The sequence below is a fragment of the Mauremys reevesii genome, linkage group 3 (assembly GCF_016161935.1).
Source record: "Mauremys reevesii isolate NIE-2019 linkage group 3, ASM1616193v1, whole genome shotgun sequence".
NCBI classification, from domain to species: domain Eukaryota; kingdom Metazoa; phylum Chordata; order Testudines; family Geoemydidae; genus Mauremys; species Mauremys reevesii.
Genome location: NC_052625.1, coordinates 20,357,693 through 20,373,283, shown reverse-complemented (window position 1 = coordinate 20,373,283; position 15,591 = coordinate 20,357,693). Strand labels below are relative to the sequence as shown.

General features: G+C 49.8%; 1 protein-coding gene across 6 annotated transcripts in view; it reads left to right on the top strand.

Moving 5' to 3' along the window:
* Positions 1–15,591, top strand: part of USP34 (ubiquitin specific peptidase 34) — a 310,790-nt gene that overhangs the window by 100,186 nt on the left and 195,013 nt on the right. For 5 of the 6 annotated variants that reach the window (XM_039529334.1, XM_039529332.1, XM_039529335.1 and 2 more), the window contains 3 exons: positions 1,660–1,874; positions 3,009–3,124; positions 3,207–3,334. In XM_039529334.1, coding sequence (XP_039385268.1) covers positions 1,660–1,874; positions 3,009–3,124; positions 3,207–3,334 — 459 coding nt within the window. The remainder of the gene's footprint in view (positions 1–1,659; positions 1,875–3,008; positions 3,125–3,206; positions 3,335–15,591) is intronic. The other variant, XM_039529338.1, reaches the window with a different exon arrangement.

Here is a 15,591-nt window from a genome sequence, read left to right as displayed (position 1 = left end):
GTCTGATGCGGAAACTACAGAACCCAAACCACCAAAAAAGAAAATTGACCTTCTGCTGGTGGCATCTGACTCAGATGATGAAAATGAACATCTGTCAGTCAGTCTGCACTGCTTTGGATCATTATCAACCAGAACCCATCATCAGCATGAAAGCATGTCCTCATTAATGATCTGGAGGATGGCATGGACTTGCACCCTCAGCAAGTTTGCAGAGACACTAAACTGGGAGGAGTGGTAGATATGCTGGAGGGTAGGGATAGACCTAGACAGAGAGACCTAGAGACCTAGATACAGAGAGACCTAGACAAATTAGAGGATTGGGCCAAAAGACATCTGATGAAGTTCAACAAGGACAAGTGCAGAGTCCTGCACTTAGGACGGAAGAATCCCATGCACTGCTACAGACTAGGGACCGAATGGCTAGGCAGCAGTTCTATTCAATATTCAATATTGGTGAGGCCTCATCTGGAGTACTGTGTCCAGTTTTGGGCCCCACACTACAAGAAGGATGTGGAAAAATTGGAAAGAGTCCAGCAGAGGGCAACAAAAATGATTAGGGGGCTGGAGCACACATGACTTATGAGGAGAGGCTGATGGAACTAGGATTGTTTATTCTGCAGAAGAGAATGAGGGGGGATTTAACAGCTGCTTTCAACTACCTGAAAGGGGGTTTCAAAGAGGAGGGATCTAGACTGTTCTCAGTGGGAGCAGATGACAGAACATGGAGTAATGGTCTCAAATTGCAGTGGGGGAGGTTTAGGTTGGATATTAGGAAAAACTTTTTCATTACGAGGGTGATGAAGCACTGGAATGGGTTACCTAGGGAGGTGGTGGAATCTCCTTCCTTAATGGTTTTTAAGGTCAGGCTTGACAAAGCCCTGGCTGGGATGATTTAGTTGGGGATTGATAATATTTGAGCAGGGGATTGGACTAGATGACCTCCTGAGGTCCCTTCCAATCCCGATATTCTATGATTCTGTGAATGGTGGTTGAAGCATGAAGGGACATATGAATCTTTAGCACATCTGGCACGTAAATATCTTGCAACGCCAGCTACAAGAGTGCCATGAGAATGCTTGTTCTCACTTTCAGGTGACATTTTAAACAAGAAGCAGGTTGCATTATCTCCTGCAAATTGTAACCAACCTTGTTTGTCTGAGTTATTGGCTGACCAAGAAGTGAACCTGTAGGCTCTAAAGTTTTACATTGTTTTATTTTTGAATGCTGTTTTTGTACATAATTTTACCTCTGCGAGCTCAACTTTCATGATAGAGATTGCACTACATTACTTGTTTGAGGTGAATTGAAAAATATTTTTTTTTGTTTTATACAGTGCAAATATTTGTAATAAAAAATAAATACAAAATGAGCACTGTACACTTGGTATTCTCTGTTGTAATTGAAATTAATATATTTGAAAATGTAGTAAACATGCAAAAATATTTAAAATAAATGATATTCTATTGTTGTTTAACAGCGCAATTAATCGTGATTATTTTTTTTAATTGCTTGACAGCCCTAATACAAATATTTTTTATTTCATCTGTTGTGATAAATTATATCTGAAATTATATGGTAATTGAAATTTATAAAATTAGCTTTTTTGTACAAAACATGTTTCTGAAATTATTCATTTTAATGCTTGTCTGTATTTTACAGACACATGGTTGATGATATGCTAAGTGCAGATGATGTCAGTTGTAGTAGTTCCCAGGTCAGTGCAAAATCTGAAAAAAATATGGCTGATTTTGATGGTGAAGAGTCTGGTTGTGAAGAAGAACTTGTACAGATTAATTCACATGCTGAGCTAACATCTCATCTTCAACAGCACCTTCCTAACCTTGCTTCTATCTACCATGAACACCTTAGTCAAGGTAAGAGTTAGTAATAGTAAGAAAAAAACCAACCCTTTTTCTGTACTTCTAACTTGAATTTTGTCTTTAAAAAAAAAAACTCTCCAGTAATTTCAACAAACAGGTAATTTTAAGAAAATGAACAAACAAACAAACCACCAACCAACTCCCCCCAGTAATGTGTGAGCATGCACAAAGTGTGTAAGACTATTAACAATGTGGAAGATTCTGTATTATTTCAAAGGATTTCTTTGTACACGTCATATGGTATATAAATGTATTTCTCTATATGTTTTCTTTCATTTCTATTGTCAAATGATTTGTATGCAAGATAAAATAGAAACTAGTGTACTATAGATCACTTTTTTAGCATTCTGCTTGAGATCTTATCCAGTTGTTTTTCCTTGTGAATACCCAAATTATTAATTTGAAAAGGACCTTATCCTAATTTCCTTTTGGTATCTTTAATTTTGCATGTGCAAATAATTGCAGCCTAGTACATACAATTGTATTCAGACAGAACTGATATATTTTAAACATATTACTTTCTTAGACATCTAAATGTTATCAGTTATCAGTTATGCTCAATTTAAGAAGAAAAACTGCACCTATCAGTATTTGTTCCTTATGGATTCCAGATGCAAAAGAGTGGTTTTAAAAAAATATTACTGAAATATTAATTTTTTGGTGGAAAACTAAATTCCTGTTTTTATTGTTGCTCTGTTGGATGGAAGAGACCACTTAAAAATCACAGTACAATATAAGGGAGGAAAATTTTGACATTCATTGTGTCCTCCCCATGATGGTTGTTTATGAAGACTCCAGTCCTCCGGTCTACAGATTGATCTTTTTTTTTTTTAATTTATTTTTTTAAGACGTGTATGCAAGTATGTCTTCCATTAGCAGGGACAAATTATGAGCTTTAGGTTAATCATTCTTGCATGGTTATGTTGCCTTGGTTTTCTTTTGAGTATCTCCATGTGTGCAGAAAGTCTTCAATTATACTTTTTTTGGATTTGAAAATCTGACAAAATAATAGATACAGAATTTTTAAATATATTTTTTGAAATTAATAATAGCCATACATTGAAGCACAATATTCAAATTAGGTGTTTCTTTGTGCATATTCAATGATAGCATCTGTGTTTTGCTTAGGGCCAGCAGTTCATAAACACCAGTACAACAGCAACGCAGTGACGGATATTAACTTGGATAATGTTTGTAAGAAGGGAAATACTCTTTTGTGGGATCTGGTCCAGGATGAAGATGCAGTAAGTTAAATATTAGAAAAGAATATCTGCCAAAAGAAAATAAATAGATGCTTGTTAATATCTTTTCTCTTACTTTCTGTAGATTCATCTCTCTGAGGGATTAATAAATGAAGCAGAGAAGCTGCTCTGTTCCTTAGTGTGCTGGTTTACTGATAGGCAGATCCGAATGAGATTCATCGAAGGCTGCCTGGAAAACTTAGCAAATAACAGGTAACTGAAATTATTTATGCTATCACAGATTATTACATTTATCTGTTTCTGTGTTCATGTATCAAAATAGACATTTCTTTCTTTAAGTATATGCCTTATAATGGTCATGCTGAATATATATTAGTTTCTTAATCTTACTCAAAGGCACGTTAAAGCTGATATGGGTAAAACATAAAAGTAAAGGGGAAAAAAAATCAATCTGAAGAGTGATGTGAACCTTTCTGATATTGTTTTGAATTGGGACATGCCGAAGTCTCTGGGCTTCAAATGCTGTAAGGTGATGCCAGTCAGCGATCCCCACTCCAGCTGCATAAAGTGCCAGGGTGATGGTCACTTTAGGTGTAAATGCCCTATCTGAAAGGGATTCAATCTCTGGACCAAGACAGAGAAAGATAGAGAAGTTGGGTTAGAGACATTTTTATGGAGGCAGTTTTATGCCCACATTCAGAACTGAGCCTTTTGGTGTGTGGAGATTCAGATTCCACACCTTTCTCAGCCCACTGCCAGACTTAGTGGCACCCCGTATTGAAGGGTGTCTGATAGAAGATATTCTCTCTCTGGGGCCCTGCAAGGAGCAGGCAATCCTGCTTTTTCTTCAAGGGCTCAGTACCCATTGGCCCACCATGAGAAGTCGAGTACTGAGGTTAGGGCAGCCTTTGCAAGATGGTCCCCAGTACTACAGTTGGGTTCTCTTGAGTCATCAACTGAGGAACCTGATCAAATACTGTCGAGATTGCTGGCTTTGTCTGCAGCACCAACTTTGTAAACAGCTTTGTTGGTACCAACCACGCCTGCAGCATACGCAGCAGCATAGGACCTCCTGTGTTTGTCAGTACCAGATTTGTTGCCCATGTGGGATGACTCACTTCCTGCTTCCCTCTCAGTAACACAGGAGTTCAGTGTCTATTTTGCTTCAGTCTTTATTAGAAAGTTAATGGTGACCAGATACTCAGTATTAACGACAAGGGGAAAGGAACACAAGCCAGAATAGGGAAAGAACAGGTTAAAGAATATTTAGATAAGTTAGATGCATTTAGGTCAGCAGGGCCTGATGAAATTCATCCTAAGGTACTTCAGGAACTAGCTAAAGCAGGGGTTCTCAAACTTCATTGCACCGCGACTCCCTTCTGACAATAAAAATTACTACATGACCCCAGGAGGTGGAACGGAAGCCTGAGCCCGCCCAAGCCCTGCTGTCCAGGGAGGGGGGTGGGGGTAGCAAAGCTGAAGCCCAAGGCCTGTAACCTGAGTCTCAACACACAGGGCTGAAACCCTCAGGTTTTGACTTTGGATGGTGAGGCTTGGGCTCGGGCTTTGGCCCTGGGCCCCAGCAAGTCTAAGCCAGTCCTGGCTAACCCATTAAAATGGGGTTATGACTCACTTTGGGGTCCTGACCCACAGGTTGAGAACCTCTGAGCTAAAGCAATCTCAGAACCATTAGCAATTTTTTTAAGAACTCCTGGAGATCACGTGAGGTCCCAGAAAACTGGAGAAGGGCAAACCTATGTTATAAAAGGAGAACAAAGAAGACCCAGGGAATTATAGGCCAGTCAGCCTAACTTCAATACTTAGAAAGATACTGAAACAAATGACTAAACAACTTGTAAGCACCTGGAGGATACTAGGGTTGTTAGGAATAGCTAGCATGGATTTGTCAAGAACAGCTCATGCCAAACTAGCCTGATTTCCTTTTTTGACAGGTTTCTTGCCTAATGGATGGGAGGGGCAGGGTGGAAGCAGTAGATGTGATATTTCTTGATTTTAGTAAGGCTTTTGACACAGGGAAACTAGGAAAATGTGATCTAGATGAACTTGCTATAAGGTGAGTGCACAACTGGTTGAAAGACCATACTCAGAGTTGTTATCGATAGTTCGCTGTCCGAGTGGGAGGACATATCTAGTGGAGTCCGGCAGGGGTCTGTCCTGGGTCCAGTTATTCAGTATTTTCATTAATGAATTGGATACGTGAGTTGGAGGTATGCTTATAAAATTTGCAGATAACCCCAAGTTGGGAGGGGTCACAAGCACTTTGAAGGACAGTATTAGAAATCAAAATGCCCTTGACAAATTGGAGAATTGGTCTGTATTAAACAAGATGAAATTCAGTAAAGACAAGTGCAAAGTACTTCACATAGGAAGGAGAAATCAAATGCACAACTACAAAATCAGGAATAACTGGAAAGGTGGCAGTGCTTCTGAAAAGGATCTGGGGGTTATAGTGGATCATAAATTGCATTTGAGTCAACAGTGTGATGCAGCTGCTAAAAAGGCTAATATTATTCTGGGGTGTATTAACAGGAGTGTCTAATGTATGATGTGAGAGGTAATTGTCCCAGTGTATTCGGCACTGGTGAGGACTCAGGTGGAGTTTTATGTCCAACTTTTGGTACCACACATTAGGAAAAAGTGGACGAATCAGAGATAATCCAGAGGAGAGCAACAAAAATAATAAAAGATTTAGAAAACCTGGCTTCCCAGGAAAGTTTATAAAGAACTGGGCATGTTCAGTCTTGAGACAAGACTTCAAGCACTGTTATAAAGAGGACAGAGATCAATTGTCCTCCATGTCCACTGAAGGAGGGACAAAAAGTAATAGGCTTAAACTGCAGGAAGGGAGATTTAGGTTAGATATTAGGAAAAGCTTTCTAAGAACAGTTAAGCTTTAGAGTATGTTTCCAAGGGAGGTTGTGGAATCCCCATCATTGGAAGTTTTAAAAAGAAGTTGGACAAACACCTATCAGGGATTACTTGGTCCTGCCACAGCACAGGGGGTTGGAATTGATGATTCTTCTTCGAGTGATTGCTCCTATGCATTCCAGTTAGGTGTGTGCGCGCCGCGTGCACGTTCGTCAGAAGATTTTTACCCTAGCAACACTCGGTGGTTCAGCTGGGCGCCCCCTGGAGTGGCGCCGCTATGGCGCCAGGATATATACCCCTGCCGACCCATCTGCCCCTCAGTTCCTTCTTACCGCCCGTGTCGGTCGTTGGAACAGTGGCGCGCGGCTTAGCTGACCTCCACTTCCCTAGCTACTCGTAGTTTCTCTCGTTAATTATAGTTCAGATTTATATAGTTGTAGTTAACTTTATTGGTTTGTAGTATAGTTAGTGTATTTAATTTACAGGGGTTCGGGGATTATCCCCTTCCCCGCACCTGGTGCCGGGTACGATGCCCGGCCCACAGGGTTTTACAATGCTCGACAAGAGATCCTCTCCTAAGTGCCTCGAGGAATCTCAACTAACAGATAAGTGCCGCATTTGTGAGGCCTTTAATCCGAGAACAAAGGGGAGAAGGACTTTCGTCTCACGCAGCTCCTGAGGGAGGCAGCTCTTGCTCCTCCGCTCTCGGCACCGAGCGCTGGTTAGTCTTCAAGGAGCGCTCCCTCGGTACCAGATCGCCGGTACCGCCAAGGCCTCCCGGCACCGGCCATCGCCAGCACCGACGTCCACTCGGCACGGATCCCTCTCCTGGAGGATGAAGAGGCACAGGACTCCTGCTGCGTCCGAGCCGCCTGCTCCGCAGCCCGAGCGCTTTGCTAAGTCGGATCGCCCGGCACGGATATCTGCCGTGGCACCGACAATATCCGCACCGTTAACTCCGGCCACGCAAGAGCCGTCTAGTCCGGTGCTGGAACGCTCCCCGGTGCAAGCCGTGGTTGAGCTCGCTATTAAGCTGCGTCAGAGCCGCCTGCTCCGCAGCCCAAGCGCTATACTAAGTTGGACCTCCCGGCACTAATACCTGCCGTGTCACCGACAATGTCGGCACCGTCGCCTCCGGCCGCGCAAGAGCTGTCTAGTCCGGTGCCGGAAAGCTCCCCGGTGCGAGCCATGGTCAAGCTCACTATTAAGCTGCATCAGAGCACTGCTCCGCAGCCCGAGCGCTATACTAAGTCGGACCGCCCGGCTCTGATACCTGCCGTGGCACCGACAATACCGGCACCGTCGACCCTGGCCACGCAAGAGCCGTCGAGTCCGGTGCCTGAAAGCTGCCCAGCGCAAGCTGTGGTCGAGCTCACTATTCCCTCCACGCCGGAGACAGTTTCCATGGCGAGGGAGCTGATTGCAATGACGGCGTCTGCGCTGCCTCAACCACCGGCACTGCCGGGGCGGGTTATATAGTCGATCGGCAAGCCTGCCTTGATCAGACCACCCTCCGTCGGCACCACAGAGCGGCACCGTTCACGATCGCGGTTCCGCAGGCATTCTCGGTCCCGTAACCGATCGAGGTCCCGACGCCGCTCACAGTCTCGGCACCGTTCTTCATTTTGGTACCAGTAGTACTCACGGCACTGGTCACCGTCCCGTTCGCCGGCCCGGTACACTCCAGTACACGGCACGGCTCCAGGCACCGAGACTCCCGTAGCCACTCCCGACATCGAGCCTCGCGATCTCGGTTGACCGCACGGCACCGCTCCAGTGGCAGGTCCCGTTCTCGGTACCGGTATGCCTCCCGGTACCGATCCCCGGTGCCGCCTCGAGCGATGTCAGTTAGAGAGGGAGACTCTACCAAGGGCTTTTCAGCTCCTCCAGGGCCATCCAGCCACGCATCAGTGTCGTCCCATGCGGACACTTCATATGCGCAGTACTCTGTTTTCCGATGTGCCCTCCAGAGTCTTCCAGGAGGCCTATCAGTGGTCATTCTGGTCACCTTGGGCGTACTACCACGTCAGAGGCGTACCGGTGATCCCTTCTCGCTCTGTTCTGTCGGAGCTCTGGGTGCCAGAGGCGACAATTAGCCGTCCCCCTCCGACTGGTACAGAGCAAGCCCCGGTTCAACCGGGCTCCCAGATACCACCGGATCAGGAGGTTGTCCAGGAGCGCGAGCCTCACAGGACCCGCTTGTCCCTGGCCTTTCTTCTTCCTCCTCCCCGGATGAGGCGGGGGCAGGAACATACTCCTCGGGCCCTCCTCTAATCAAAACGCAAGTACATGGTATCCTCCAGGGGGTAGGAGTACTTATATGTACATCTCCCCCTGCCCTGCTCCCTTGTTGCCCAGTCCCTCAATGGGACGGAACGCCATGACCAGCAGGCACCAGCCCCTAAATCCAAGGAGGCTAGGCGAATGGTCTTCCTGGGCCGTAAGATGTACTCGGCGGGGGCCCTGCAACTTCGTGTAGCAGACTAGCAAGCCCTGCTTAGCCGCTACTATGGGTGGCGTTGGGCAGATTTACAGAGTCGGTTCTTCAGAACTCCCATCAAGAGTTCGATGCCCTCCTGGAGCAAAGGAAGAAGCTGGCGAGAGCTTCCCTCCAGGCCTCGTTGGATGCAGCTGACTCCACTGCCACGGCTCTGGCCTCGGGTGTTGCCACGAGGGGCATTTCATGGCTCCAGTTATCGAGCCTTCCCTCACAGCTGCTGCACACTATGCCCTTCAATGGCAAAGGCCTGTTCTCTGGGAAGAAACTGGCCCTAGGCTGCAAAGCCTAAAGGGCAGCAGGGTCACTTTGCGCGCTCTCTCTCTCGGCATGCACACGCCAGTGCTTCAGCGCCGACCTTTCCGTCCCCAGCCTCACCGCTCTTACCCTGTGCCTAGACAAGGACAGGACTTTGCCAGCGGGCGTGGCTTGCGCGGTCGTAGGCGTCAATCAGGACCCCAAAGAGGCCAAAATTAGGGTCCTTCTAACCACCAATGGGGCAAAAGCCTACCCATCCTCGTTCCTCTTAGGGACCCCTCTCACGAGCGATTCCTCTTGCAAGAGGTGCGGACGCTCCTCTTCATCAGAGCTATAGAGGAGGTACCTAAGGACGAAAGGGGCAAAGTGTTCTACTCCCACTAATTCCTAATCCCCTAGGCGAAGGGAGGTCTCAGACCTCTCCTGGACCTGCGGGAACTCAACAAGTTCACGATACAGCTAAGTTCCGCATGGTACCCATGGGGACAGTCATCCCATCCTTGGATCCCGGATAATGGTATGCCGCCCTCGATATGAAAGGCGCGTATTTTCACGTCACCATTTCTCCTCCACACAGACGATACCCCCGGTTTGGGGCCTACTGTCGTCATTTCCAGTATACGGCCCTCCCGGTTGGCCTCTATACAGCCCAAGTATATTCAAAGTGCATGGCGGTAGTCGCCGCCTCTCTTCGCCACCGTCGGATACACGTTCTCCGTATCTAGACGATTGGCTCATTCGAGGGACCCCTGTTCCTCCGTGCTCTTAGCCACCTAAGAGTACTGCGTTCTAACCTTTCATTGTATGTAGTTTTCTTATCTAGTTAGTTGTCCGTTATTCATTGTAGCCAGTTAGGTTCTCTCTTTGGACTTCCCCTCTTGGGGACTCCTCCCTTCTGGCCCGGGGACTATGTCCCATCAAACCAGTTTAAAAAATTGTGCCTCGTGCCCTTGCTCCTTCATTGTGAGTGATGAACACACCCATTGCCTATACTGCCTAGGTGAAGCCCATATAGTTTCCCGCTGCGCCATTAGCTGTTCATTCCTGTCTCAGACCCGAGCAGCTCATGAACTTTGTCTCCGTAATTTTTTAATGGAGGAAGCAATGTGTCTGCGTGTGCAACCAGACCTGGCTCCGATGCAACCACGGGAGCAGAACCCATCACTGGCGGTGAGCGCCTCATCAGGTCCCTCATGTGGCACTGACAGCACCGTCGCATCTGCCTAAGCCCTACTGCGTGCACAAGCACAAGTACAGGCATAAAGGCAGTTCCCCGATGAGGACCGCCTCAAAATGCAGTGTTCTTCGAGTGATTGCTCCTATGCATTCCAGTTAGGTGTGCGCGCCACGCATGCACGGCTCTTTGGAAGATTTTTACCCTAGCAACTCCGGCGGGTCGGCTGGGCGCCCCCTGGAGTGGCGCCACTATAGCGCTAGATATATACCCCGGCCGACCCATCCGCTCCTCAGTTCCTTCTTCCTGCCCGTGACGGCCGTTGGAACAGTGGAGTGCTCCTTTGACCTCCACATCCCTAGCGTATCTCTGATTCTATTGTATATAGTCTCTTCACCGGATCCTTCCCCGTTATTTTTCAACCATCTTTCTCACTTCCTCCCAGCGTGGTCCCAGATAACGGACAACTGGGTACTGCGCACGGTAGAGTCTGGTCACCGCCTTCAGTTTGTTTTGCCCCCTCTCTCCCACCCACCCTCCCCGTCCCTCTTCAGGGACCCCTCTCACGAGCAATTCCTCTTGCAAGAGGTCGAGACTCTGCTGAGTTTGGGTGCCATAGAGGAGGTGCCGACGACATGCGAGGCCGGGGATTTTATTCCTGATATTTCCTAATCCCCAAGGCGAAAGGAGGTCTACGATCTATGCTAGACCTCCGAGAGCTCAACAGATACCTCCTCAAGCTCAAGTTTCGCATGGTAACCCTGGGGACCATCATTCCCTCCCTGTATCCGGGAGACTGGTTTGCCGCCCTCGATATGAAGGACGCGTACTTCCATATCGCGATTTACCCTCCCCATCGACGCTACCTGCGGTTCGTAGTCAGCAACGTGCACTACCAGTTTGCGGTGCTACCCTTTGGCCTCTCCACGGCGCCGCGGGTCTTCACCAAGTGCATGGCAGTGGTTGCCGCAGCCCTCTGCCGTTGTCGCATGCACGTGTACCCGTATCTCGACGACTGGCTCATCCGCGGGCCATCCCGCCAACTTGTAGCAAGTCAAATGGCCGAGATCCTAGCCCTGTTTCAGCGCCTAGGACTTCTGATAAACGCCGAGAAGTCCACTTTAGCTCCATCACAGAGAGTGGAATTTATCGGAGCGGTCCTGGATTCCAATTTGGCCAGGGCCTGCCTCCCTCGACCTCGGCACCAGGCGATGGTCTCCTTCGTCCGGGACCTACAATCCTTTCCCACAACAACGGTGCGATCCTGCCTCCGCCTCCTGGGCCACATGGCGTCATGCACGTTCGTGACTACGTACGCGAGGCTGCGCCTTCGCCCGTTTCAAACTTGGCTTGTGTCGGTGTACCGGCCGCACCGCGACCCCATAGACATGGTAGTCACAGTCACGAAACCGACCCTTGATTCACTCAACTGGTGGCTGGACCCAGAGGTCGTGTGTGCCGGAGTCCCATTCCGCCCTCCTCGCCCGTCCGTCACCCTGACCACGGATGCCTCGGAGTTGGGGTGGGGGGCACACCTCGGCGACCTACACACCCAGGGTCTCTGGTCGCCCCGAGAGTTCTCCCTACATATCAATGTCAGGGAGCTGCGGGCGATCCGCCTCGCGTGTCAAACCTACCATGCCCATCTTCAAGGGCGCTGTGTGGCGGTGTTCACGGACAACACGACGGCGATGTTTTATGTCAACAAGCAGGGCGAGGCCCGCTCCTCCCTGCTTTGCACGGAAGCAATGCTCCTTTGGGACTTCTGCATTCCCCACTCGATTCACCTGGTAGCGTCCTTTCTTCCAGGAGTGCAGAACACGCTGGCCGACCATCTCAGCCGGTCGTTCCTCTCCCACGAGTGGTCCCTTCGTCCAGATGTGGTGCACACAATTTTCCGAAGGTGGGGGTTTCCCCAGATAGACCTGTTTGCCTCCAAAGAGAACAGGAAGTGCCACCAGTTCTGTTCTTACCAGGGTCGCTCCCGAGGCTCCCTGTCGGACGCATTCCTCTGCTCCTGGATGGATCACCTACTATATGCCTTCCCTCCGTTCCCACTCGTACATCAGGTGCTACTCAAGCTTTGGAGGGACAGGGCCCACCTCATACTCGTCGCTCCGGCCTGGCCGAGGCAGCACTGGTACACTCTGCTGCTCGAGCTCTCCGTACGGGATCCTATTCCCCTCCCATTATGGCCGGACCTGATAACGCAGGACTTCGGCAGGCTCCGCCACCCGGACCTACAGTCCCTCCATCTTACAGCTTGGTACCTGCGTGGTTGACCCACGCGGAGCGTGACTGTTCGGCGGCGGTGCAGCAAGTCCTGATGGAAAGCAGGAAGCCTTCCACTCGCTCAACCTACCTCGCGAAATGGAAGCGTTTCGCACTCTGGTGCGATCAGAGAGGCCTTAATCCTTTCGTGGTCCCTATTCCTACGATTCTGGACTACCTCTGGTCCCTTAAGGAACAAGGACTCGCGGTCTCCTCCTTGAAGGTACATCTGGCTGCCGTGTCCGCCTTTTGACCGGCTGTAGGAGAACGGTCCATCTTTTCCAACCAAATGGTTTCCCGCTTCCTTAAGGGTCTAGACCGCTTGTACCCGCCGATGCGGCATCCTACCTCGTCCTGGGATTTGAACCTAGTTCTAGCCAAGCTTATGGGAGCCCCCTTCGAGCCCTTGGCCACGTGCTCCCTGCTCTACCTGTCATGGAAGACGGCTTTCCTCGTCGCTATAACTTCAGCAAGACGAGTTTCGGAGCTTCATGCCCTAACGGTTGGTCCACCGTATACCATCTTCCACGGAGACAAGGTGCAGCTTCGACCACACCCGGCCTTCCTCCCTAAGGTGGTGTCAGCCTTCCACTTAAACCAGGACATTTTCCTCCCGGTCTTTTTCCCGAAGCCGCACACCTCAAGTCGTGAACAACAGCTTCACACCCTGGACGTCCGCAGGGCCCTCGCGTTTTACATAGAGCGGACGAAGCCTTTCCGGCGTTCGCCCCAGCTATTCCTAGCGGTTGCTGATTGCATGAAAGGCAAGCCGGTCTCCTCTCAGAGGATTTCCTCCTGGGAAACTTCTTGTATCCGGACATGTTACGAGCTTGCTCGTGTGTCAGCTAGCCGCCTCACCGCTCACTCTACAAGAGCGCAAGCCTCGTCTGCCGCCTTCCTGGCCCATGTCCCCATCCAGGACATCTGTAGAGCGGCCACCTGGTCTTCTGTCCACACCTTCGCTTCCCACTATGCGTTGGTGCAACAATCCAGAGACGATGCAGCCTTCGGCTCAGCAGTCTTACACTCTGCCATGTCTCACTCCGACCCCACCGCCTAGATAAGGCTTGGGAATCACCTAACTGGAATGCATAGGAGCAATCACTCGAAGAAGAAAAGACAGTTACTCACCATTGTAACTGGTGTTCTTCGAGATGTGTTGCTCCTATCCATTCCAGACCCGCCCTCCTTCCCCACTGTCGGAGTAGCCGGCAAGAAGGAACTGAGGAGCGGACGGTTCGGCCGGGGTATATATCTAGCGCTATAGCGGCGCCACTCCAGGGGGCGCCCAGCCGACCTGCCTTAGTTGCTAGGGTAAAAATCTTCCGAAGAGTTGTGCACGCGCAGCGCGCACACCTAACTGGAATGGATAGGAGCAACACATCTCGAAGAACAACAGTTACAACGGTGAGTAACCGTCTTTTACTTCCCCGAGCCATGATGAGCAATTGTGCATCACAGCAGAAGGTCCAGCTTCTACTTTGGCCCTGAAGAGACTGCGCACAGAGCACCGCTCCAAATGCCATCACTCACCGTCGGCCCCGCCCTTCATCCTGACACTGGGACCTTCATTCTCAGCACCGTCAACTCCACCAGGACCCTCGGGCTTTACGCACCTAGTTCTGCGTACTTGGGGCCATTTATTGCGTCTGACACTGTCGACAGTGCTTATGTTGCCCTTTATGAGCACTCCACCGCACTCCGGACCTCCACCCGGCTCCAGGCTCCCTTCTCCGGCCAACGACAGACGAGCCCCACTTGATGGTCAACCGTCCTCCTGCTCCACGCCTGGCACCGTCGGTCCTGTTGGCCCCAGCTGCACCCATTGGCCCCGGTTGCACCATCAGAACCACCCATCCCTACAGGCGCTTGGTCATCACCGGATGACGCCCTTGTTCAACCTTCCCTCTCACCATCAGATGACCATGCGCAGTACCGGTCCCTGCTCCATCGCATGGCTACCTCTCTGTCTCCTGGTGGAAGGTGTTCAGGACTCCAAGGACCAATTCCTGGACATCCTTCAACCACCCAGACCCCCTTGTATGGCTGTACCCATCCATACCACCACATTACAACAGTCCCAGGCGGTGTGGCACATGCCAGCATCTTGTGCCCCTACACCAAAAAGGGCAGAATGCTGGTATTTCATTCCCTCGAAGGCCACCAACTTTCTTTTTACCCACCTACTACCTAACTCCGTGTTGGTCAACGCCACCACCGAATGTGCCCGACAGCATTTCAGATGCACCCCCCTGACTGCGCTGCCAAGAAACTAGACTTGATGGGTCGCAAGGTTTATTCATCAGCCGGGTTACAGTTCCGCATCACCAGCTACCAGGCTATTCTTGCCAAATATGACTCTGTCCTACTCCAAACTGGCTGACTTCCAAGACTCTCTTCCACTAGACCGCCAGCAGGAATTCCAATGCCTGATAGATGAGGGCAAACTGGGAGCCAAGGTCATGCTCCAGGGTGGAGTTGACGCTGCAGACACTGCATCTTGCTTCTTGGCATCCGGCATAGTCCTCCAGTCTAGTGGCTTCCCTAAAGAGGTCCAGACTACCCTCGAGGACCTTCCTTTCAATAATAAATTATTCATTGACAAAATGGATGAGTCCCCTCACTCCTGTAAGGACTCTTGAGCTACATTCCACTCCCTGGGCATCGATAATCCAGCCTCCACCCATCAACACCAACGTCCACCCCTGCGCCCTTGCCCATGGACCACTTACCAACCATACCCCCAGTGAACACTTGACTCACCTCGCCTCTGCCCTCGCTTTCAGCAACCCCAACATTTCTCTTCTGCCACCTCTACCTTTCACTGACCATTGAAACAACCCTTTTGATTCTTCCCTTAAGATCTGCGTACCCTCCTTGGCCCCTCCAGTCTCGCCACAAATCGTCTTCAGGGGTCATCTTGTCCTCTTTGCCCGCAAATGGGGCAGAATCACCTCCGACCGTTTGGAGCTGGACATCATCCATCAGTGCTACCTCATCAAATTCCTCTCCTTCCCTTCTGGCCACCCTCTGGACCTTTCACAAGACCATTTTCTCTACAACGCCCCTCTACAAGGGTGCCATAGAACCTGTTCCACGATGCTACCATGGCCGTGGCTTCTATTCTCACTGTTTTCTCATTCCAAAGAAAGGGGATGATCTTTGCCCTATCCTGGACCTCTGATCCCTGAACAAGTTTATTCACAACTTTTATTTCAGGTTGGTCACCTTTCCCCTCATCATCCCCTCCCTTTCCCATGGAGCATGGTTTTCAGCTCTCGATATGAAAGATGCATACTTTCACAGACATTCATCCCGCTCACCGCAAATTCCTTCACTTTATGTCGGGCGGTGCCCATTATCAATTGCACATCCTTCCCTTAAGGATTGCTACCATCCCCACTCCCCCTCACGTCTTCA